The sequence below is a fragment of the Cervus elaphus genome, chromosome 8 (assembly GCF_910594005.1).
Source record: "Cervus elaphus chromosome 8, mCerEla1.1, whole genome shotgun sequence".
Lineage (NCBI taxonomy): Eukaryota > Metazoa > Chordata > Mammalia > Artiodactyla > Cervidae > Cervus > Cervus elaphus.
In genome coordinates this window covers 38,138,181-38,161,839 of record NC_057822.1, presented here as the reverse complement: position 1 = coordinate 38,161,839, position 23,659 = coordinate 38,138,181, and the positions used below count along the sequence as shown (strand labels likewise).

At 38.7% G+C, this 23,659-nt stretch overlaps 1 protein-coding gene across 1 annotated transcript in view; it reads right to left on the bottom strand.

Moving 5' to 3' along the window:
* Positions 1-23,659, bottom strand: part of PLEKHM3 (pleckstrin homology domain containing M3) — a 203,804-nt gene that overhangs the window by 27,771 nt on the left and 152,374 nt on the right. Inside the window, exon 7 of the mRNA XM_043910230.1 lies at positions 7,785-7,942. Coding sequence (XP_043766165.1) covers positions 7,785-7,942 — 158 coding nt within the window. The remainder of the gene's footprint in view (positions 1-7,784; positions 7,943-23,659) is intronic.

Below are 23,659 nucleotides of genomic sequence, written 5' to 3'. Positions count from 1 at the left end.
CCAGCCCAATCTAACTCCAGCTCACTGCTCCAAGTATAAAAAAAATCCAGGTTGGCAAATAAAGGGAAAATTGTAAAGAACAGTTTTGCCAGGAGGTTTCTTTAATAACAGGTACATACGATTTTCAAATTTCTTTTAGGGGGTATGCTGCAAAAACAGTTTGAAGACTATAGGTACAGAAAAAATGGTGATGTACAATGGAAAAAGCACCGATTTTAGAGTCAGATATATCTGGGTTCACGTTTTGGCTTTATCTCTTGGGCCAAGTTAATTGCCTCCTCTGAAACTAGGTTTCCTCATTATAAAAATGGAGGTAACAATACTTCCTCAGAGGACTGGTAGAAGAATTAAATGATGAGATATGAAAACTGCTGGCACTAGTAAGTATTAGTGCCATTCCCCTACAATCCCAGAATAGTTGCTAATGTCAGCCAGAGATGCTGTTCTAGAAATTATTACTAGGGTTTTATTTCTAAATTATACATTTGTGAAGTTTCCTTCTGCAGAACAATTCATTTAATAAGGAAAAGAAAGTCTTAGAGTTGACCGATGTTTGATAATGTTGTTGTTTAATGACCAAGTCATGTCCAACTCTTTTGTGACCCCATAGACTGTAGCCTGCCAGGCTCCTCTGTCCATGGAATTTTCCAGGCAAGAATACTGGAATGGGTTGCCATTTCCTTTTCCAGGAGATCTTCCTGATCCAGGGGTTGAACCCATGTCTCCTGGATTGGCAGGCAGATTCTTTACCACGGAGCCACCTGGAAAGTCCAGGTGGTACATGGCCATAATCAAATAGGCATGTTAGAACTGGGTATATGCTGATACTGAAGGGCATGAATCAGTGCTTTAGAGCTCAACATGGAGTTTTCTCCTCTGTTGAGAAATTGTGGAGCATCTTTCTACCCACAGTGCATGTCACCCCCCCTTAGGGGAACCCCAGGTCGACCCCCTCTCCTGTGGCTCCTCCCACATGTGAACATAACTGCCTGGTGTCTTGTCTGTCTCTTACTGGAGACCGTCAACTATTTGTGAGCAAGGAGCATGCCGAGTTCACTCTGTGTCTCCAGAACCCAGCCCAGTGCACAAACATAATATGCTCAGTGAATCATTTATTGAAGGAATGAATAGTTCTAATGCTTGTGGAATGTTCTTTACTGAATTGTAATTATGTTGTTCACATGATAGTTGGGTCTGAAAGGATATTAAATATAGTTCTGAGGGCACAGGGGTGCTGAATTTAGCCAAGATGATTAGACATGTATGTGGTAAAAACCTCACTAAATTTCTAGGATTTTCACATATAGATTTTTAAAACATATTTTACTATGGAAAATGTCAAACATATTCAGAAAGTAGAGAGGACAGTATAATAAACCCCTGCATACCTATCACCTCGCTTCAATGATTATCTCTTTCGTCTATATTTATCCTCTCCCTCCCACATCAGATTATTTTCAAGCAAACCTGATTTATCATCACTTCATCCGTAAAGATTTCAGTTACACATAGATTTTAAAATTTATCCCACTATTCAAATTTATTTTTATTTATGGATGTGTATGTGCTCAGTTGTGTTCCACTCTTTGTGACCCCACGGACTGTGGTCTTCCAGGCTCCTCTTGTCCATAGGATTTTTCAGGCAAGAATACTGGAGTGGACTTCCACGTGCTTCTCCAGGGGATCTTCCCGACCCAGGGACTGAACCCGGGTCAGCCGTGCTTCCTGCGTTGGCAGGCGGCTTCTTTACCACCAGTGCCGCCTTTACTTAGTACATCTTTATAGATATGTTTTAAATCTGCAACTCTAAATTTCTGATTACAGTTTTCCTTCAGTAAATCTTTTATGAGGCTTTCTGTTTGTCCTTTTCCATTGACGTGTACAATCCATGCCCAGCGTTTAAGTGGAAATTGAACACCATGAGGAAGCTCAGCAGGTTCCCGGAAAGTATTATGGACCTGGAATTCCAGGAAGGCTCAGGGCTCCTTCAGACTCGGACATCTGTGCAAGCAAATAAAGGGAGCTGAATCTGACTAAGGGAGAAACAGAGGATCCCGACTGTATTCCTTCCTACAGGGTAAAGGCCTTATGAACCCATGGCTGTGCTAATGTGGTCATTTTGGTTGTGAGAATCCAGCATCTTGGATCATGACCACAGGTATCTTAGAGGAGGGGTTCTTTCTCCTGCATGTGACTCGGAATCACATGGGGAGTCTTTGAAGATACCGATTCTGGGGATTTAAAGAAGCCAGATCTAACAGGAGACCCAGATGTGCAGTGAGAGAGGAGCGCCTCTGCCCTGCAAGAGACAAGTACCGAGACTGGGAGCTTTAAACGTGTGTGCACCCCAGCACCCCAATTCTGGTTTCTAATATTCTCTATTAAAAAGGAGCAGGGGCCCCCTGGAGAAATGGCTGCTTCTAGGATTAGGGCAGGAATTATGTAAGATGAGCTAGGAGCGTTGGGCAGTGCTAGAAAGTAAGGAACTGCTCAACACCAAAACGTCCATAATCACCATGATATGCCAAGGGGACACAGGAGCCAACTGAAAGAGCTTAAAAGGCTAAAACCGGAACGGTTCGAGTAACACAAGCACGTGGTACTGGATTACAACCCAAAGTACAAAATACATACTTTTTATTTATTTTATGTATTTTGGGCTCCCTGGTGGCTCAGATGGTAAAGAATCTGCCTGCAATGCAGGAAGACCCAGGTTCGATCCCCTGGAGAAGGAAATGGCAACCTACTCTAGTATTCTTGCCTGGAGAATTCCATGGACAGAGAAGCCTGGTAGGCTACAGTCCATGAGGTCACAAAGAGTCAGACATGACTGAGGGACTAACACACACACATAAAATAAATATGCACAAGTCCATACTGATATGAATAAATAATTGAAAAAATAAATGGGAAAGAAGAAACACATCTCTTAGGCAGAAGAATTCCAACTGACTCTACATATTGCACTCATAATATAAGTCCCCACTGCTTAAGTGTGGGTCGAACATACTGACTTCCAGAAGGAAAGTATAAAAAGGAGATGGGAGTGGGTGGGGGGATGAGTCACTATGAAGTGAAGACACAAGGCTACAGTGATCAGTCCCGTTCACAGTATGTACCCACGATACGACATCATGATGAAAATCACGATGGAAATGAACACTCTTTGTTCTTCCTCCCAAACCCATAGAACCTGGTATAATCATAAGAAAGACAAGTATGTCCCAATAGAAGGACTGTACAAAATACCTGACCAGTACCCTGCAAAACTGTCAAGGCCATGAAAACAAAGTCTGAAAGATTGGTACCACCGCAGAGCAGAGAATGATGAAGCAATTAAACGTCATGTGACATTCTGGAACAGAAAAGATGGCTAGGTAGAAACTAAGGAAATCAGAAAAAAAAAAAAAAACTATGGATTTTAGCTAATAATTGTGTATCAATATTGGTTCATGAACTGTAACAAATGTACCATACTAATGTAAGATGTTAATAGTGAAAACTGGGTATGGAATACAAAGGAGTTTTCTGTATTATCTTTGTGGTTTTTCTGTAAATCTAAAGTTGTTCTAATAAAGTTTATTAAAACTTTTCAGCTTTGATCTTTGAGCCAAATGTTCTGCTGAATGAACTGTTTTAACAAGTTTTATATTTCAGGATAGGGCTTCCCTGATGGCTCGCCAGTAGAGAATCCACCTGCTAACCCAGGAGATGTGGGTTTGACCCCTGGGTCGGGAAGATACCCTAGAGAAGGAAATGGCAACCCACTCTGGTGTTTGCCTGGGAAATCCCATGGATAGAGGAATCTGGCAGGCTATATAGTACACAAGGTTCCAAAGAGTTGGGTACAACTTAGCAACTAAACAGCAACAATATTTTTAAGGACAGTTGTAGATTTACAGGAAAACTGAGTAGGTAGTACAGAGTTCCCATATTATGACTAGCCTCCAGTTTTCCCGATTATCAACATCTTGCATTAGTGTAGCAGTTTGTTACAATTAATGAACCAATATTGGTATATTATTAACTGAAGTCCACAGTTTAAAATAAAGAGTTATTCTGTGTTGTACGGTTCTATGAGTTCTGACAAATGTATAATGTCATGCATGCACCATTACAGAATCATGTAGAATAATCTCACTGCCCCCAAACTTCCTGTGCTTCACCTATTCATTCCTCCCTACCCTCTCTCAGAAAAGACCCTGGTAATCATTGATTTTCTTACCATCTGTACAGTTTTGCCTTTTTCAGAATGTCACATACTTGGAATCATATAGTAAGTAACTTTTTCAGATTGGCTTCTTTCACTCAATAATATGCACTTAAGTTTCCTCCACGTCCTTTTATGGCATAATAGCTCATTTCCTTTATCCCTGAATAACACTGTACTATATGGATATACTACAGTTTCCTTACCCATCCACTGGGTTGTTTCCAGTTTGGGGCAATTAGGAATAAAGCTGCTATAAACACCCACATGTAGATTTTTAAGTGGACGTAAGTTATAAACTCATATTATTTAAAGGTATACTGTTGATTTTCAAATATTTGGGTATTTGGCAAGTATCTTTCTATTACTGATTACAGTTTAATTTCATTATGGTCTGAGACTGTACTTCGCATAAATTCTATTCTTTAAAATTTGTCCAGATGTGTTTTATGGCCCAGAATGTGGTCTCTCTCTTAGTAAATATTCCATGTGAGCTTGAGAAGAATGTATATTCTGTTTTTGGATGGACCACATGAATTGACATAGATGTCCATTATATTCAGTTGGTTGATAGTGGTTTTCAATTTAACTATACATTCATTGATTTTCTGCCTATGGGATCTGTCAGTTACTGACAAAGGGGTGCTGAAGTCTCTAGCTATAATAATTATTATTTGCTCAGTTGTGTCTGACTCTTTGTTTCCCCATGGACTGCAGCCCACCAGCCTCCTCTGTCCATGGGGTTTCCTAGGCAAGAATATTGGAGTAGGTTGCCATTCTCTTCTCCAGGGTATCTTCCCAACCCAGGGTCTCCTGCATTGCAGACACCAGGGAAGCCCAACTATAATAATGGATATACTTAAATATAATTGTGGATTCATCTGTTTCTCCATGCAATTGTTGGTTTTTGCCTCATGCATTTTTGACTCTCTGTTCAAAACACATTAAAGACTGTTATTTTTTTTTCGAAGAACTGACCCAGTTATCATTATATAATGCCCCTCTTTATCATGGTGTAAAGAATTGGTGTTATTTCTTCAAATATTCAACAAAATTCACCAGTGAAGCCATCTGACTTCTTCATGGGAAGATTTAAAAATTACTATTTCCATTTCTTGTTGAAGGCCTATTCATATTTCTATTTCTTCTTGAGTCAGTTTTGTTTGTCTTTCTAGAAATTTATCCATTTAATCTAAGTTGGCATGAAGTTGTTTATACTGCCTGTTAAAAATTCTTTTAATTGCTATACCCTTTTTCTTTCTTGATACTGGCAATCTGTATCTTCTCTCTTAATTTTTTGGTCAGCCTACCTAAAAGACTATCAAGTTTGTTAATCTTTTCAAAGAACCAATGTGTGGTTTCATTGACTTATTGCTTTTTATTTCATTGATATCTTCTCTAATCTTAATTCTTTCTTTCCTCCTGGTTGCTTTGGATTTACTTTGCTTTTCATAAGTTTCTTAAAGAGGAATTTTAGGTTATTAATTTGAGAACTTCTTTCCTCTTTTCTGATATAGGTGTTTATAGCTATAAATTTCACTCAAAGAACTACTTAAGCTGCATTCCACACATTTTGATATTTTGTATTTCATTTTCATTCATTTAAAAATATTTTAGGGATGTCCCTGGCAGTGTTTAAGACTTCACCTTCCAATGCAGGGGTTGCAGGTTCAATCCCTGGTTGGGGAGCTAAGATTCTGCATGCCTCACAGCCAAAAAACCAAAACATAGAACAGAGGCAATATTGTAACAAATTCAATAAAGACTTACAAAAATTATCTTAAAAATTGATACATTAAAATGGTGAACTTACTGCTGTTTAAAATTTTTAAAAAATTTCTCTTGTGGTGGGTTTCTTCTTTGATACATGGGCTTTTAGAGTATATTATTTAATTTCCAAATACTTTGGGGGTTTTTCAAAATTTTTTTCTAATGGAGATCTTAATTCCATGTTTCAGAGAACACATCTGGTATGGTTTCAATCTTTTAAATTTATTGAGACTTCTTTTAAGGCCCAGAATATATGGCATATTCAGTTGGAAATATTTTTTTAATTTAATTTTTACTTTTTTATTAAACATTTTTTATTGCAGTAAAATTCACATAAAACTCACTCTTTTAAAGTGTAAAATTCACTGCTTTTTAGTATATTCACAAGACTGTATAACCATCACCACTATCCAATTCTAGAACATTTATATCACCACCCCCCATTAAGTCCATGCTCATCAGTAGTTATTCTCTTTCCCCCTTCCCCAAGCTCTAGGCACCTACAAATCTGCTTTCTGTCTCCATGGTTTTGTCTTTTGGGCACATTTCATATAAATAGAACATATGTGGGCTTTTGTGTCTGGCTTCTTGCACTTAGCATAATGGCTTCAAGGTTCATCCACTCTGCAGCATATAATCATTCCTTTTTAGATGGAATAATATTTCACTATGTGGATAATATCACATTTTGTTTATCTAGTCATTAGCTGATAGGCATTTATATTGTTTCTAATTTTTGATTACTATGAATACTGCTGCTATGAACATTTGTATACAAGTTTTTGTGTGGTATGCATTTTTAAGAAGTATATAATCTTTAGGCTATGAGCTAAATAACAGTACTCAGGAAACTGGAGGCAGGAGTAGCGTGTGTGTGTGTATGTGTAGGGAATCTTATGTTTATGTGCCTGTCTTTCCGTGTGTGGGACCTAGACATTTACAAATAGTCTTTGGGTTTAAGAAGAGGCCAGAAGGGCTGAGTGGACTCTTAATATATTAGCTCTACCACACAAGCTTCAACTCTCCCCGGCTACATGCCTCACCTTCTATTCTGAACCACAGAGTAAGTGAGCCCAGCAGGGTGGGAAATGAGCCATGACATTCATGCCCAGAGAAGCCAATGCACTTATGCACAAACAATGTATATTCCTCTTAGGCTTTTGGAATAAAAGGAAAAGTGATATGTATCATTTTATGACGCAAGAAACAGGCAACAGGAAAAACCCTGCTCTTAAGTCGGGGGGAAAACATCATCCATCAATCAATGGAAGTGATGATACCCAAATATTACTTTGGTTAGAAAAATAATCCCACATGGACGCCCACTTTTCTCTCCTTTGGATCCTAAACCTTTCATCACTAGACTGTAGTGCATCTATAGAGAAGAGCATGTGGTGCGCCAGACAGCTGTTTAGCAGTGTCCTCTGGTTTTCTTCCTAGTCATCCATCCGGTGTGGGTCTTCCTCTGAGGCTACGATTTCCATAGCCTATCACTTGACCCTGCGATGGTTGTGAGAATTCTTCCACTGCCATCTTTATTCTAAAAAATGAAGCTGAATACTCTTTGTTACCAAACAAGGCAGATCTAGACTATGGTTTTTTTTGCAACTTTGTTTTATCATTCTGGATAAAGGTAGCAAGGTGAGTTGGAAATAAATGTAGGAAACCAAAGGGTAAATAATATTCTCCAGGAAAACGGGATATCTGATGCAGAGACAGAGACATAGTGGTTGGCCCGATCGGGCCCAATAACACTGCATGTGACATATCCAGGTATACTGTTATAAGACAAGAGATTCTGTACCTGCTTGTTGAAATGTCCTCAAAAGGGTAGAGGATCTCTCCGTTGTTACAGATCTCACAGATGAACCCCTTCTGGCTACAAAGACTGCAGCTATACACGTGTGAGGCAGCAAATTTAATGACCTTGCCCAAGAAGGGAGCCAGCTTTCCCTCTATTACCTGCAGAGAGAGAAACAGAACAGGGAAGAAAGCAAATTTGTTGAGAACAAAAAGTCTTGTAGATGCAGGACTGGAATTCCTTTCCTTAACACAACAGGAAAACCTCTAATTATAATTTCTCAGCAACTCTGAGAAAGGAAAGACATAGTATTTTCGCTCCAAAAGAACCCTCTGGCTTAAACCGCTGGGGGTTGAAAAATGAAGATGTTGAAACTTCTTTTGTATTGCTCTTTTTCTGTAGTGTGCTGTAGCGGATAGAGGACCAACAAATGGGGAAGCCTACTTTCATACTTAACAGTTACAGTATAGTATACGAGGAACGTGGCGGATTTCCCAAAACAGATTGAAATCATGCAGGGTAACTACTGATGTAGAATTTCATGTTATGTTATATAGTCAATAATATCTGTTTCCTAATGAGTTACTAGAATAGTTTTTTCACCAGCTCACCTATGAACATGTAACAAATGTGGAAAAATAGGTTTCTCTTGCTGCTGCTAAGTATCATAATAACAGAAGCTGCAATTTGGCAGTCTGAGGGCTATATTTAGCCTGAAGATTTTTTTTTTTTTTAATCTCTTAGTGTTTACAAAAATGAGCCAATTTAATAACTGGGGGGGGGGTGTTATATAAAAATTCAGATTTTTGGCTTCTTTTGAAAAATCATTAGATCTGGCAAAACTAGGCCTGGATTCCAACATGATGATGATCCCGGCTGTGAGTGGAGGCTGCCGGCTCCTGCTAAGACACGTGCTCTTCAACTGACACTTGTCTCCACGAGGCCCCAGTGTCGAGTCTGCCTGCATCCCACAGTCCCCTCCCCTCAAACATTCATGAGTTTGGAGCCGATGGTTCATCAGAGACCCCCTCGCTTAACTAATAATGCACAGGCTTCAAAGACTTTAGCAGTTCCTATACTAACAAGATAAAATCTGCCTTTATTTCTCTCTTACTGAGGCACATGCATATATATACTGATTTTGATATAAGAAAAAAATGAAGATTGAATTTAATTTGGAAGTAGCTGGAAATAGATGAATACTTTCAAATGAATCATAATCAAAATGAGAATTCTACATAAAAATAACATCTGAGAGCAGTAAATCGTACTTAAAGAGATATTACAAGGTCAAGGTGAACAAATAGTAGTAGCTGATAAAACAGAAGTAAAAGACTATAAGGAATATAATATATTCTGTAATTTCTTTACACACTAACAATGAAATATCAGAAATATCAGAAAGAGAATGTAAAAACCCACCCCTTTTAAAATCACATCAAAACAGTAAAACACAATACTTAGGAATAAACCCCACGAAGGAGATGAAAGACTTATACACTGAGAACTATAAAACATTGATAAAGGAAACTGAAGATGATTCAAAGAAATAGAAAGATATCCCATGCTCTTGGGTTGGAAGAATTAATATTGTTAAAAAGGCTATACTACCCAAAGTAATCTACAGATTTAATGTGATCCCTATCAAATTACCTGTGAAATTTTTCACAGAACCAGAACTGATAATCCCGAAATCTACTGGCCTTTCCCTGATGGCTCAGACAGTAAAGAATCCGCCTGCAATGTGGGAGACCTGGGTTCGATCCCTAGGTTGGGAAGATCCCCTGGAGAAGGGAATAACTATCCACTCCGGTATTCTTATATACTGAGAACAACAAAACATTAATAAAGGAAACTGAAGATGATTCAAAGAAATAGAAAGATATCCCATACTCTTGGATTGGAAGAATTAATATTGTTAAAATGGCAATACTACACAAAACAATCTACAGATTTAATATGATCCCTATCAAACTACCCATGACATTTTTCAAAGAATCAGAACAGATAATCTAAAAATTATCTATACAGAACCATAAAAAGCCCAGATTTGCCAAAGCATTCCTGAGGAAAAAGAACAAAGCAAGAGGCATAACTTTACCAGACTTTAGACAATACTACAAAGCTACAGTAATCAAAACAGTGTGGTACTGGTACAAAAACAGACATACGGATCAATGGAACAGAATAGAGAGCCCAGAAGTAAACCCACACACCTATAGTCAATAAATCTTGACCAAGAAGGCAAGAATATAAAATGGGAAAAAGACAACCCCTTTAGCAAGTAGTGCTGGGAAAGTTGAACAGCTGAATGCAAATTAAATTTGAACACACCCTCACACCATATACAAAAATAAACTCAAAATGGGTGAAAGACTTAAATAAGACATGATACTCCTAGAAGAGAATATAGGCAAACATTCTCCGATATAAATTGTACCAGTGTTTTCCTCGGGCCTGGTGCACTGGGAAGACCCAGAGGAATCGGGTGGAGAGGGAGGTGGGAGGGGGGATCGGGATGGGGAATAAGTGTAAATCTATGGCTGATTCATATCAATGTATGACAAAACCCACTGAAATGTTGTGAAGTAATTAGCCTCCAACTAATAAAAAAATTAAAAAAAAATAAAAAATAAAAAAAAAAATAAATTGTACCAGTGTTTTCTTAGGTTAGTCTCCCAAGGTAACAGAAATAAAAGCAAAAATAAACAAATGGGACCTAATCAAACTTACAAGCTTTTGCACAGCAAACAAAATCATAAATAAAACAAAAAGACAACCTGTAAACTGGGAGACGACATTTGCAAATGATGTTAACAACAAGAGCTTCAGTTCAGTTCAGTCCCTCAGTCGTGTCCAACTCTTCGCGACCCCATGGACCACAGCACACCAGGCCTCCCTGTCAATCACCAATTCCCAGAGTTTACCCAAACTCATGTCCATTGAGTCGGTGATGCCATCCAACCATCTCATCCTCTGTTGTCCCCTTCTCCTCCTGCCCTCAATCTTTCCCAACATCAGGGTCTTTTACAATGAGTCAGTTCTTCGCATCAGGTGGCCAAAGTATTGGAGTTTCAGCTTCAACATCAGTCCTTCCAATGAACACCCAGGACTGATCTCCTTTAGGATGGACTGGTTGGATCTCCTTGCAGTCCAAGGGACTCTCAAGAGTCTTTTCCAACACCACAGTTCAAAAGCATCAATTCTTCTGTGCTCAGCTTTCTTCACAGTCCAACTCTCACATCCCTACATGACTACTGGGAAAGCCATAGCCTTGACTAGACGGACCTTTGTTGGCAAAGTGATGTCTCTGCTTTTCAATATGCTGTCTAGGTTGGTCATAACTTTCCTTCCAAGGAGTAAGCGTCTTTTAAGTTCATGGCTACAATCACCATCTGCAGTGATTTTGGGGCCCCCCAAAATAAAGTCAGCCACTGTTTCCACTGTTTCCCCATCTATTTGCCATGAAGTGATGGAACCGGATGGCATGATCTGAGTTTTCTGAATGTTGAGCTTTAAGCCAACTTTTTCACTCTCCTCTTTCACTTTCATCAAGAGGCTCTTTAGTTCTTCACTTTCTGCCGTAAGGGTGGTGTCATCTGCATATCTGAGGTTATGGATATTTCTCCTGCCTGTCTTGATTCCAGCTTGTGCTTCTTCCAGCCCAGCATTTCTCATGATGTACTTTGCATATAAGTTAAATAAGCAGGGTGACAATATACAGCCTTGATGTACTCCTTTTCCTATTTGGAACCAGTCTGTTGTTCCATGTCCAGTTCTAACTGTTGCTTCCTGACCTGCATACAGGATTCTCAAGAGGCAGGTCAGGTGGTCTGGTATTCCCATCTCTTGGAGAATTTTTGACAGTTTATTGTGATCCACAAAATTAAAGGCTTTGGAATAGTCAATAAAGCAGAAATAGATGTTTTTCTGGAACTCTCTTGTTTTTTTGATGATCCAGCAGATGTTGGCAATTTGATCTCTGATTCCTCTGCCTTTTCTAAAACCAACTTGAACATCTGGAAGTTAACAGTTCACTTCACATTGCTGAAGCCTGGCTTGGAGAATTTTGAGCATTACTAGTGTGTGAGATGTGTGCAATTGTGCGGTAGTTTGAGCATTCTTTGGGATTGCCTTTCTTTGGGATTGGAATGAAAACTGACCTTTTCCAGTCCTGTGGCCACTGCTGAGTTTTCCAAATTTGCTGACATATTGAGTGCAGCACTTTCATAGCATCATCTTTTAGGATTTGAAATAGCTCAACTGGAATTCCATCACCTCCACTAGCTTTGTTTGTAGTGATGCTTCCTAAGGCCCACTTGACTTCACATTACAGCATGTCTGGCTGTAGGTGAGTGATCACACCATTGTGATTATCTAGGTCATGAAGATCTTTTTTGTACAGTTCTTCTGTGTATTCTTGCCACCTCTTCTTAATATCTTATTCTTCTGTTAGGTCCACACCATTTCTATCCTTTATTGAGCCCATCTTTGCATGAAATGTTCCCTTGGTATCTCTAATTTTCTTGAAGAGATCTCTAGTCTTTCCCATTCTATTGTTTTCCTCTATTTCTTTGCATTAATCACTGAGGAAGGCTTTCTTATCTCTCCTTGCTATTCTTTGGAACTCTGCCTTCAAATGGGTAAATCTTCCCTTTTCTCCTTTGCTTTTCACGTCTCTTCTTTTCACAGCTATTTGTAAGGCCTCCTCAGACAGCCATTTTGCTTTTTTGCATTTCTTTTTCTTGGGGATGGTCTTGATTCCTGTCTCCTGTACAATGTCACGAACCTCCGTCCATAGTTCATCAGGCGCTCTATCAGATCTAGTCCCTTAAATCTATTTCTCACTTCCATTTGATATAGGATTTGATATAGGTCATACCTGAATGGTCTAGTGGTTTTCCCCACTTTCTTCAATTTAAGTCTGAATTTGGCTATAAGGGCTTCATGATCTGAGGCACAGTCAGCTCCCGGTCTTGTTTTTGCTGACTGTATAGAGCTTCTCCATCTTTGGCTGCAAAGAATATAATCAATCTGATTTTGGTGTTGGCCATCTGGTGATGTCCATGTGTAGAGTCTTCTCTTGTGTTGTTGGAAGAGGGTGTTTGCTATGACCAGTGCGTTCTCTTGTCAAAATTCTATTAGCCTTTGCCCTGCTTCATTCTGTACTCCAAGGCCAAATTTTCCTGTTACTCCAGGTGTTTCTTGTACCACTACCACAATCAATTTTAGAACATTTCCTCCACTCTCCTCCAAATCCCCACACCCATTAGCAGTCACTAATTTTTTCTCCCTAACCCATCCCATGAGCAATCTCTACTTTCTGTCTTCATAGCTTTACCTACTCTAGCTATTTCATGTAAATAGAATACTATAATATGTGGTGTTCTATGACTGGCTTCTTTCACTTCACATAATGTTTCAGGGTTGATGTTGATTTTTTTTTAAATTTTCTTTCTTTATTTATTTTTGGCTGCACTGAATCCTCACTGCTTTATGTGGGTTTTTAGTTTCAGTGATTGAGGGCTACTCTTCATTGCAGTATGGGGGCTTCTCACTGTGGGAGCATCTGTTGTTGTGAAGCATGGGCTCTAGGCATGCAAGCTTCAGTTGCATGCAGGCTCAGTTCTCGCAGCTTGCCTTCAAGTGGGCCTAGAGTGCAGGCCCAGTAGTTGTGGGGTACCGGTTCAGCTGCTCCACTGCATGTGGAATCTTCCTGGATCAGAGGTCAAACTTGTGCCCGCCGCATTGGGAGGCGGATTCTTATCCATTGTGCCACCAGGGAAGTCCTGATTTATTAATGAAATAAGATTCTGGTTTTATTTATGGATGATAACCTTTTTCCTTGAATCTATCCAGCATATATACTAATCAGGTTTAAACATTACTTTCACTGTGTGTTATCTCTTCCTTCAAACCTTTGGTTGAATCCATTATTTTACCATGAAAAACTCTTCATTCATTCATTTCAGAAAATTGCATTGAATTTGCTGAATTCAATGCATAGTCGGCATTGAATATACTCGGCTATTGAGAAAAGCATGAACTAGACAAAACTGGAGCTTGTATTTTGCCTGGTGTACAAGTGTCTCCATAGGCTAATTCCAAACTGTCTATCCAAATTCATTTTCCATTCCTTAGTATTTATGTTCTGTTGTGAGGGAACTTTTCCCTGTGTAGAATATGCTTGTTCTTCCTTCTGTGCCTTCACCAGTGTATTTCTTTTATCTGGAGTTTCACTTCTTCTCTTAGCACTTACTGAAATGTCACCCAGGATTCATGGCTCAGATCTATTCTGGCTTGATCTGGACAGTCATCTTTGGCTACTTCACCTGCCATGGATCTCTTGTGCTTCACATAACTTATTTTTATAACCACACCATTTAATATGGAAATTGATGTTCTCTGTATTTTTTGCTATCCTTTAACATGTGATTGTTTTGCTTATCCAACTGTAGATTGAAAATGTAAAAGTGGAGGTACTACCTATAAAATGGTGATTTTGCCCATAAAAGTAAAATGGCAATTTTACTTATAAAAATGGCAATTTTATGTAAAGCAACCTAAAAGAATGTAAATTGCTTAAAGGCAAACTGAATCTCACACTAGTCTTAAAAACCCTCTGCCAGGCATCTAGGTTCATGCTGAATGATTGAGGATGCTTTCCAGTCTTTTTCCTTTGCTGCAACAGTCATATCTTTGTGCTATTTTTGTATCCCAACATTTCGAATCATTCTGCTGTGTGATTTGGGGAGGAGAACGAAGAACATGTGAACTTGGTGGCAACTCAGCTAATTAGAAACCCTTTCCACTTCCTTACACTTAAGTAATTGGTCTTCCTATTTGTCAGGTGAGGTTCAGGGCCATGTTTCAAAGTGCTGAAGTTGCTGGAATTTTTTTATTCAGAAAAGTCAGGTAATACTCTTTAAGTTTATTTTAGAATTGACAAACATTTCTTTAATATTACAGGGAAGAAAACTTTATACTGATTTCAAAGGGTAAAGGTAAAATAGGAGATTTAATCTTGTTTTGAATATAACAACTAGCAACACTGGGAAGCTATTCTGGCTTCTGGTCTAGAGGCTTCAGCACTAAGAGAAGCAGGCTCCAGGGATCTGGTGCTCATATCTCATAGCTATATCTGTACTTGAGATACTTGCTCCTCCTGCCCTCAAGAATCCTGCTTTTCATTCCCACTTTCCTAGCCAAGCTGGTGGGATGTTGAGGTTAGGACCATATTCCACAAACACCAGGAAGATGAAAGCCTCAAAGAAGACCAAAGCTCGAGGAGCCTTTCTTTTTCACTTTTTCCTGGTCACAGGTTAATATAACTTTACATCCTTCCATCACAAGTCACAAGGCCATTCAGCTTCAGCATTTAGAAGACTGGTGGTTTGTTAACCAGACACTCATTTGGGTGTGTTCTAAGTGCTGGTGAAATAGACCTCTGAGATGAGGTTTAGTTATCCTAGGCTTAGTTATTTTCCCCAAGTGCCTGTTATGTGAACAAAATCATGACAAAGTAATTAGCAGAAAACAGTTAGCTCTTCATCCATCTCCTCAACCTCCCTCATCTTCTCCATATACCAAATTGTTCTATCTCCTTGAGAAAAAGGCATATGTCTAAAACATGGTGAAATAGTTTGCTTCTGTTTTCCATTGAACTTAATTTCTTATATGAAAGAAAGTCCTAGTCTGATTTAATTTGGAAGTACTGCATATATGATTATTCCAGGGTTATCATAGGGACTTCGTGTTCAAAGAATACACACTTCCATTTGTAACTTAAAATTATGTGTCCTTTTTATTGCACTGTAGAATAAAGACAAATGCAGTATCAAGCTGATACCTTCTTCAAGAGTTTTCTATTTTTGACTTTTGCAGTCTCTTTACAAATTATTTTCACTCTATCAACTCAGGTACTTCTAGAACTCAAGGAACAGTCAAATATCACTTTCCATGATCCCACAAACTGACAAATACACCAAATATGCTTACCCTTCTTGTGTGACAGCAGCCCACGAAAGCTGCTGGTCGAACTTCCAGCTCAAGGATACACACATTTTCCCCCCTCTTCTATTCTGGTCAAGATGGTCAGCACTGGAATTTGAGGCCTACGGCTTTCTTGCAGACTAAGACAACAGACTTTATTTGATTTGCCTTCTTGCAGAGCAATCAAAAATTACAATTAAGTTAAAAAATAACCTAGTGCTGCCTTCTCCAAACCACAGTTTCAGAAACAGCTGCTCATTACTCATGTGTGGCACCAGGAAATTGCAGTGTCATGTTCAAGGTCTGCAGCCAATAGAGATCTGTGGGATTGGGAAAAGGGCACAAATTATTCTTTTATGTCCGTTACCTTCACTCCCTTGGCACCACCACAAAATTCAAAATCTACACTGGGAGAAAGATGGAGCACTGGGGGACTTAGACAAGAAACAAGAAAGAAAAAGCTCCTTCTCATTGAATGTATGCATCGACGCATTCCTTCCCCCTGATTTGTCAAGTTACCTTCCATTTCAATACTGGCCTTCCTCTGCCATTGTGTAGCATCTAGATTCTGGACAACTGTTGGGAAGACTGTGATGGGGAGGGCTGCTGCACTTGACAAATGGCCCCTCCTCTGAGAGTCTAACCAAAAGACCCCATTCATGTCCAACAAAGCCACCTGCCACTCACTAGTAACAAGCAAGCTTGGTGAAATGGAAGAATCAAAACTGTCACACACTGTAAAATGATTTCAAATATAATTTCGTTTGCATGTGCTTGGCCAGAGGATTCTGAAAGACAGCACTCACTCTTTTCTTTCTGAGTGACATTTCTTAGCGTTAACAGGTGGGGACAAGTGATGGTTAGTGATCTAGGCCAGGTGAGTTCCTGAAGATTTAGGAAAAATAGTCTGTGAAGTCTGCTCAAGTTTGAAAAGCTAACACATGCAAGAATAATTCTGAATTCTCATTTGATTCTAAATTTTACTCCTTTTTTCTTAAAAAAATTGATATATAAAAATTGTTATATTAGTTTCAGGTATACATTGTAATGATTTGGTATTTGTACATATTGCAAAATATCACCACAGTAAGTCTAGTTAACTTAATTTTATTCCTCTTAATAATAAATCCTTAAAAACAGAAAATAAAAAGCATACTACCATAATATTTTTCCTAAAAACAGAAAATAAAAGGCATAAGGAATTTTCCTATTCCAAAAAGTTTGTTAAAATCCCATTTCTCCATAATTAACCTTAAAGCTCCTTATCATGGCTCAATGCTGGGATGTTTGCACAAAAACAGGAAACTGTGTCTTCTCCAATTAGCTGCCCCACACCCTTCTTTATCCATTATGGGACTGTTCTAACAGGACAAAGGTTCTGGCTAATCAAATACTTCACTCATGGTGGATTATGACGTCAGCATTGAGCTCTTATCTGATTCTCTCCCAAGGGTGACAATCTCTACTTAGATTCTGGAAACTATGTTGTAATTTGGGTTGTCTGGGTTGACGTAATTGGGTAGATTTGTAAGTGGCCATCACCATTCCTATCAAATTATACTTTGCTTCCTGGTAGAAACTATCTCAGGGACTAAAAGAATTTCAACTTTCTCCGATGGCTGAATGGTAAAGCTGAACCCAAGAACATAAATTTCTTAATTCACAAAAAGATATAGGATGGGGTCTACTTCAGTTTTTCCACATTATGGAAAGTGCCTCAATGTCTATAGGCTCGTGAAGCTATAACCTCATGGAACTTCAGAAGAAGCATTTGCAAAGAGTAAGTACAATTATGTGGCCCACATATTCTGAGCCCCAAAGCAGGCCATATGGTCTCATATAAATACATGTGTATTATTTACGGGGAAAGTAGATTAAGATATTTTAAGTTGAGACAGTTCAGGAAATCCTTATGGTACGATCAGCAGAATCTTACTTCTCTATTGAGTTAATTAGCTATGTGTCTAATATAAATCTGATTTAAAGTAAGTAAAGTTGCTCAGTCGTGTCCGACTCTTTGTGACCACACGGACTGTAGCCAGCAGACTCCTCTGCCCATGGGATTTTCCAGCAAGAGTACTGGAGTGGGTTGCCATTTCCTTCTCCAGGGGATCTTCCCGACCCAGGGATCGAACCTGGGTCTCCAGCATTGCAGACAGATGTTTTACCATCTGAGCCACCAGGGAAGCCCCAAGGTCTCAACTATTCATTTTGGCCCAGTTATGCCATTATTACTCACTGAATAGTATACAAGGAAAGGCTCTAAGTCAGCAGTCCCCCAACCTTTTTGGCACCAGGGACCATTTCACGGAAAACAATTTTTCTACGGACCAGAGATGGAGGTGAGATGGCATCACTGACTCAATGGACATGAGCATGATCAAACTCTGGGAGATAGTGAAGGCCAGGAAAGCCTGGCATGCTGCCATTTATGGGGTTGCAAAGAGTTGGACATGACCGAGAGACTGCACAACAATGAGAGGTTGGGTAGGATGTGGTGGGAGGGGGATGGTTTCGGGATGATCCTCATTAGGAATGAGCAACCTAGAGCCCTCACGTGTGTAGTTCACAATAGAGATCATGCTCCTATGAGAATCTAATGCTGCCACTGATGTGACAGGAGGCTGAGCAATGTGAGCAACGGGGAGCGGCTGAAAATAGAGATGAAGCTTCATTTGCTGCTTGCTGCCACTCACCTCTTGCTGCATGGCCCAGTTCCTAACAGGCCATGACTGATACTGGTCCATGGCCCAGGGACTGGGGACCCCTGCTTTAAATGGCTTCTTTAACTTGGCTAAAGGGGCCTAGAGAGGTGATGGGGAGCACCCTGGTAGCTCAGATTGTAAAGAATCTCCCTGCAATGCAGGAGATTGGGGTTCGATCCCTGGGTTAGCAAGATCCTCTGGAGAAGGGAATGGCAACCCACTCCAGTATTCTTGCCTAGAGAATCCCATGGACAGAGGAGCCTGGCGGGCTATAGTCCATGGAGTTGCAAAGAGTTGGACACAACTGAGTGACTAACACACACACACACACAAGGGGAAAGCTAAGGCCCAGGGAGGTGATGGGAGCTAAGATCACCAGCTGGGTTATGCCAGGCCTTGGCACCCCCACTCCCGTCTCCTAAGTACTCTTCACTACTCTCAGAAGGGGTCCTAATGAGGGCATCTAGGGTCAGAGTGCAGCCTTGGGGTTTGGTTCAACCTGAGAATCCTGAGGTCACTGGATACCCACTGAGCCATCATGTAGAAATGGAGGCTTTCTAAACCGACTCAGTCCCTGCATGGAAATAAGATGCACAGTCTAGATTGGTTCAGGTTTACTCCCACAGTTTTGATCTGAACTGGATCTGTCTTTGGCTTATGTAAGGATTTATTTTCCAACATATTTACTCCTTGTACAAAAATTCTCTTACGTAGTCACATCTTGTGTAAATTTCTAAACATGGAGTATCATTCTTATTATTGCGTGAATGACTGGGAAATTCATGAATTAAAGTAACATGAACTTCAATTAAAAAAATAAAAAAAATAAAGTAACATGAAATTCTATGATGAAAGTGGACTTATTAACTTAAACCCTAGGCTATTTACCAAGAGAAGTAACTTTATTAAAGGAAGAAGCAACTACGGTTGGAAGAAACCAAAGCAAAATAAATCAACTCCCTGAAAGCACATATGTAAGAGAAAGTAAAGAAACAGTGCTTTTCAGAGGGACCTGTTGAGGGCATCTTACCAACAACAACAAAAGACCCCATGTTTAAAGAAGTAGAGAAATAGAGGAGAAATTAGAGCAATGTTACCTGATTATGTTTGGGAATGACCCACTAAGGGTTGGGAGAGACATAAAAGGTAATAGCAAAGAACAAAAGGAGAAGTATGTAAAGGATGGAGTTTTGAAAAGAAAGTTTTTTTTAAAAAGGGAAAAGCAACTCGGACACTCACAAAGAGAAAAAAGGATTGAAACTGATTTGAGATCTGAGATGGGAGCTAAACGTCTTGACTTCTCTTCCCAGTTCCATCCCCACTAAGCTGTCTGACCTTTTTAATAAGTCCCTTAATTTCTCCATGCCTCAGTTTCCTCACCTACAAAAATAAAGTGATCATACTAAGTCATTCAAAACTAGATGATCAATAAGGATTTCTCTCAGCTTGAAGATCCTATGATTTTGTGACTAACAGACAGGGAAAACATCAAAAGAAGCTTGTTGAATACCCCCAGGAATGTAGAAAGGAAATGTCTGGGGAGATAGATAAAAGGTGAGTTTAACCAGACTAATTAGAAGATACCCAAGGAAATTTTCAAAAGAAGTAAAATAATGTCACCAGCTTTTTATTCCTCTGCTTGCTGAGCACCATTCAAAGAGAGAGTTAATGCTTTTCAGGAATCATGCCCTCCCAGGTGTGCAACCAGATCTCAGTTTTCCTGATGAAGTCTGCAAATCCTTTCCTTTCATCAATGCACTTAATTAGTTAATGTTTAGATAGCACTTACGGATGAAGAGTACAATATAAGTGCCCAACATTATTATTACTTAACAGCTTTTATGAGACCATCAATGCCTAAGATTAAATGAGAAACAAAAATGAGTTCCTGACTAGCAGGTTGTGATCTAATAAACTGCTGGGTCACCGATGTGAGGAAAAACAAACCCTGCACATAAGTGGAAATAGGTGTTCTTTATTAGCTTGCATGCCATTGTCTTAAGAATGTGGGCAGTTTTTTATTCTTTGCCTCAAGGTGTCAATAAGTAGCAAACCACCAGTTAGTACTGATTATAACTTCACACATCCTGTTTTTGAAGAATATTATCTGCTGTGTTTGTGGTGTTTATGCTGTATATCTGTATACCCAGGATATGGATTCAAATACCTATGGAAATTTAGTATACAGTGAAAGTGAGGAGAGAGAAATTATTTAGTAAATGATAGTGGGGCAATTGGTTAGCCATCAGAGAAAAAACAAACAAAGCTGAATCTCTAATTCACTTTATGAAAAAATATAATTCCAGACAAATGGAAAATTTCAATATAATAATAAGCCATAAAGGTATTTTTAAAAGTATAAACATATTAGAGAAAAATGTCAGATAAACACTTATGTGAGTAAATATTTTATAATCTTAGAAACCATAGAAAAGTGATAAATCTGAATATATAATATTAGAAAATTAGTTACAATACAAAATACTATTTACAAAGTCACATGACACAAAATTGGGAAAAATATTTTCTACTTAGATAAAAAGAATGCCAATTTCCTTAATATAATTTAATTACAGGTTAATGAAATAAAAAGACAATTAACAAAAACTACATATGGCCAATATAATACAAAAAAGATATTCAACCTTACTTACAATGAAAAAAATACAAATCAAAATCACAGTGTGAAATTATTTTTTATTTATTAGGATGGTTAGGATTAAAAATGTTGTTAACACAGAAAGTTAATGTGGATATAAGAAAACAATCATTCTTAAGACACTGAATGGAAGTAAAAATTGGTTTCTCCTTTTCAAAAAGCAAGTGGCAATATATATCTAACTGCAAAGCATACATACCCTTTGACCTGGTAGTCTCATGTTAATGAACTTACCCTACAGACCCATTCACACAACTGTACAAGAACATGTATGAGGGTGTTCACTGCAGTACTGATTCTAATAGAGAAAAACAGCACAGGTTGAAAAAATCAAGATAACTCTGTATTATGTATCTAATAAAAGAATGAGGTAAACCTTTATGCATACTGAATGGGCACATGTGCCCAATGTCCACAGTATACTCTTAGTTGGAAAAGGCAAAATGCAGAAAGGTAGTATAGTTTGATCTGATTTGCAAAGCAATAAAAATATTCACAGGTGTATCTAGGAATGTCTGGAAGAAGATAGACTGACTATAAAACAAAAGCTACCTCTGCAGAGTGTGATGTGAGGAAGAGAAAGACGGATGTTAAAAATAGAATTTTGTGATTATCAGAGAAATTAATACAATAATAATCCCATTTACAATTACATCAAAAAGAATAAAATACCAAGGAGGTGAAAGGCCTATACACTGAAAACTATAAGACCTTAATGAAAGGAATTGAAGATACAAGTAAATGGACAGATATTTCATGCTCATGGATTGGAAGAATCACTATTGTTAAAATGTCCATACTATCCCAAACAACATACAGATTCAGTGCAAACCCTATCAAAATTCCAATGCCATCTCCTACAGAAACAGAACAAATAATCCAAATATTTGTATGCAACCACAAGACCCTGAATAGCCAAAATAATCTTGAGAAAGATGGAAGGAAGCATCACACTCTAATTTCAAAGTATATTACAGAGCTATATTAACCAAAACAGTGTGGTACTGGCATAAAAACAGACACATTGATCAATGGAACAGAAATAAACCCATGATATATATTCAATTAATTTATGACAAAGGAGCCAGGAATATACACTGGGGAAGGGGGAGCCTCCTCAGTAAATGGTGCTGGGGAAATGGAACAGCAAAATGCAAAAGAATGAAAGTGGAACACTATCTTATACCACTTACAGAATTAACTCAAAATGTATTAAGAACTTGAATGAAAGATCTAAAATCATAAAACTCCTAGTAGAAAACATTGACAGTAAGTTCCTTGACATCAGTCTCAGAGATGATTTTTTACATTTTATTTTATTTATTTTTTCATTTATTTTTATTAGTTGGAGGCTAATTACTTTACAATATTGTAGTGGTTTTTGCCATACACTGACATGAATCAGCCATGGATTTACATGTGTTCCCCATCCCGATACCCCCTCCCCACCCCATCCCTCTGTGTCTTCCCAGTGCACCAGCCCTGAGCACTTGTCTCATGCATCCAACCTGGGCTGGTGATCTGTTTCACCCTTGATAGTATACTTGTTTCAGTGCTATTCTAGAGATGATTTTTTTTAATCAACACCAAAAAGTAAAGGCAGCAAAAGCAAAAATAAACAAGGGAAACTATATCAAACTAAGAAGCAAAGAAAACCATCAACAAAAGGAAAAGACAAACTCGAATGGGAGAAAATAATTACATATCTGATAATGTTAATATCCAAAATATATAAAGAACACATACAATTCAATAGCCCAAAAAAAAAGAATCTGATTTCAAAATGGGTAGAGGATCTGAATAGACATTTTCCCAAAGAAGACATACAGATAAACAGTTACATGAAAAGGTGATCAACATCACTAATCATCAGAGAAATGTGAATCAAAACCATAATGAATCCTCTGGTCCCCTTAGTGGTCCCTTCCTCTCCCAGTTGAGCAGGCACTTGCTCCCAGCACCCAAAGGCACCCAAACCCCTCCTGATGCCCAAAGGGTTTCCTCTCCCCAAGCAGCCCCTCAGTCCTCCCAGGGCAAGTGAAAGGGAACACTCCTTGCACTGCAGATGGGAATATGAAATGGTGTAGCTGCTGTGGAAGACAGTCCAGCATTTCCTGAAACAGTTTAAAACAAAGAGGTACCACATCCATTCCTCTGCATATACTTAGAGCATTAAGAACACGGGTCCACAAAGACTTGTACATAAGTGTTTATAGCAGCATTATTCGTAATAGACAAGAAGTAAAAACAACCTAATGTCCATCAGCTGATGAATGGATAAAGAAAATGTAATATATATCCATTCAATGGAATACTATTCAGTCACAAAAAGGGATGACTTAACTGATACATTCCACAACATGGGTGGACCTTGGAAATACTACAGTAAGTCCCCTTCAGCCCCATCCTTCAGCTCTACCATTTCCCACCTCCTTTCCTTCCTTCAGTCAGTAACTGCCTATTCACTTGATGCCAGCCCCAAGAGGTCAGCTGTTGTATTTTACTACTGTACTTTTCAAGGT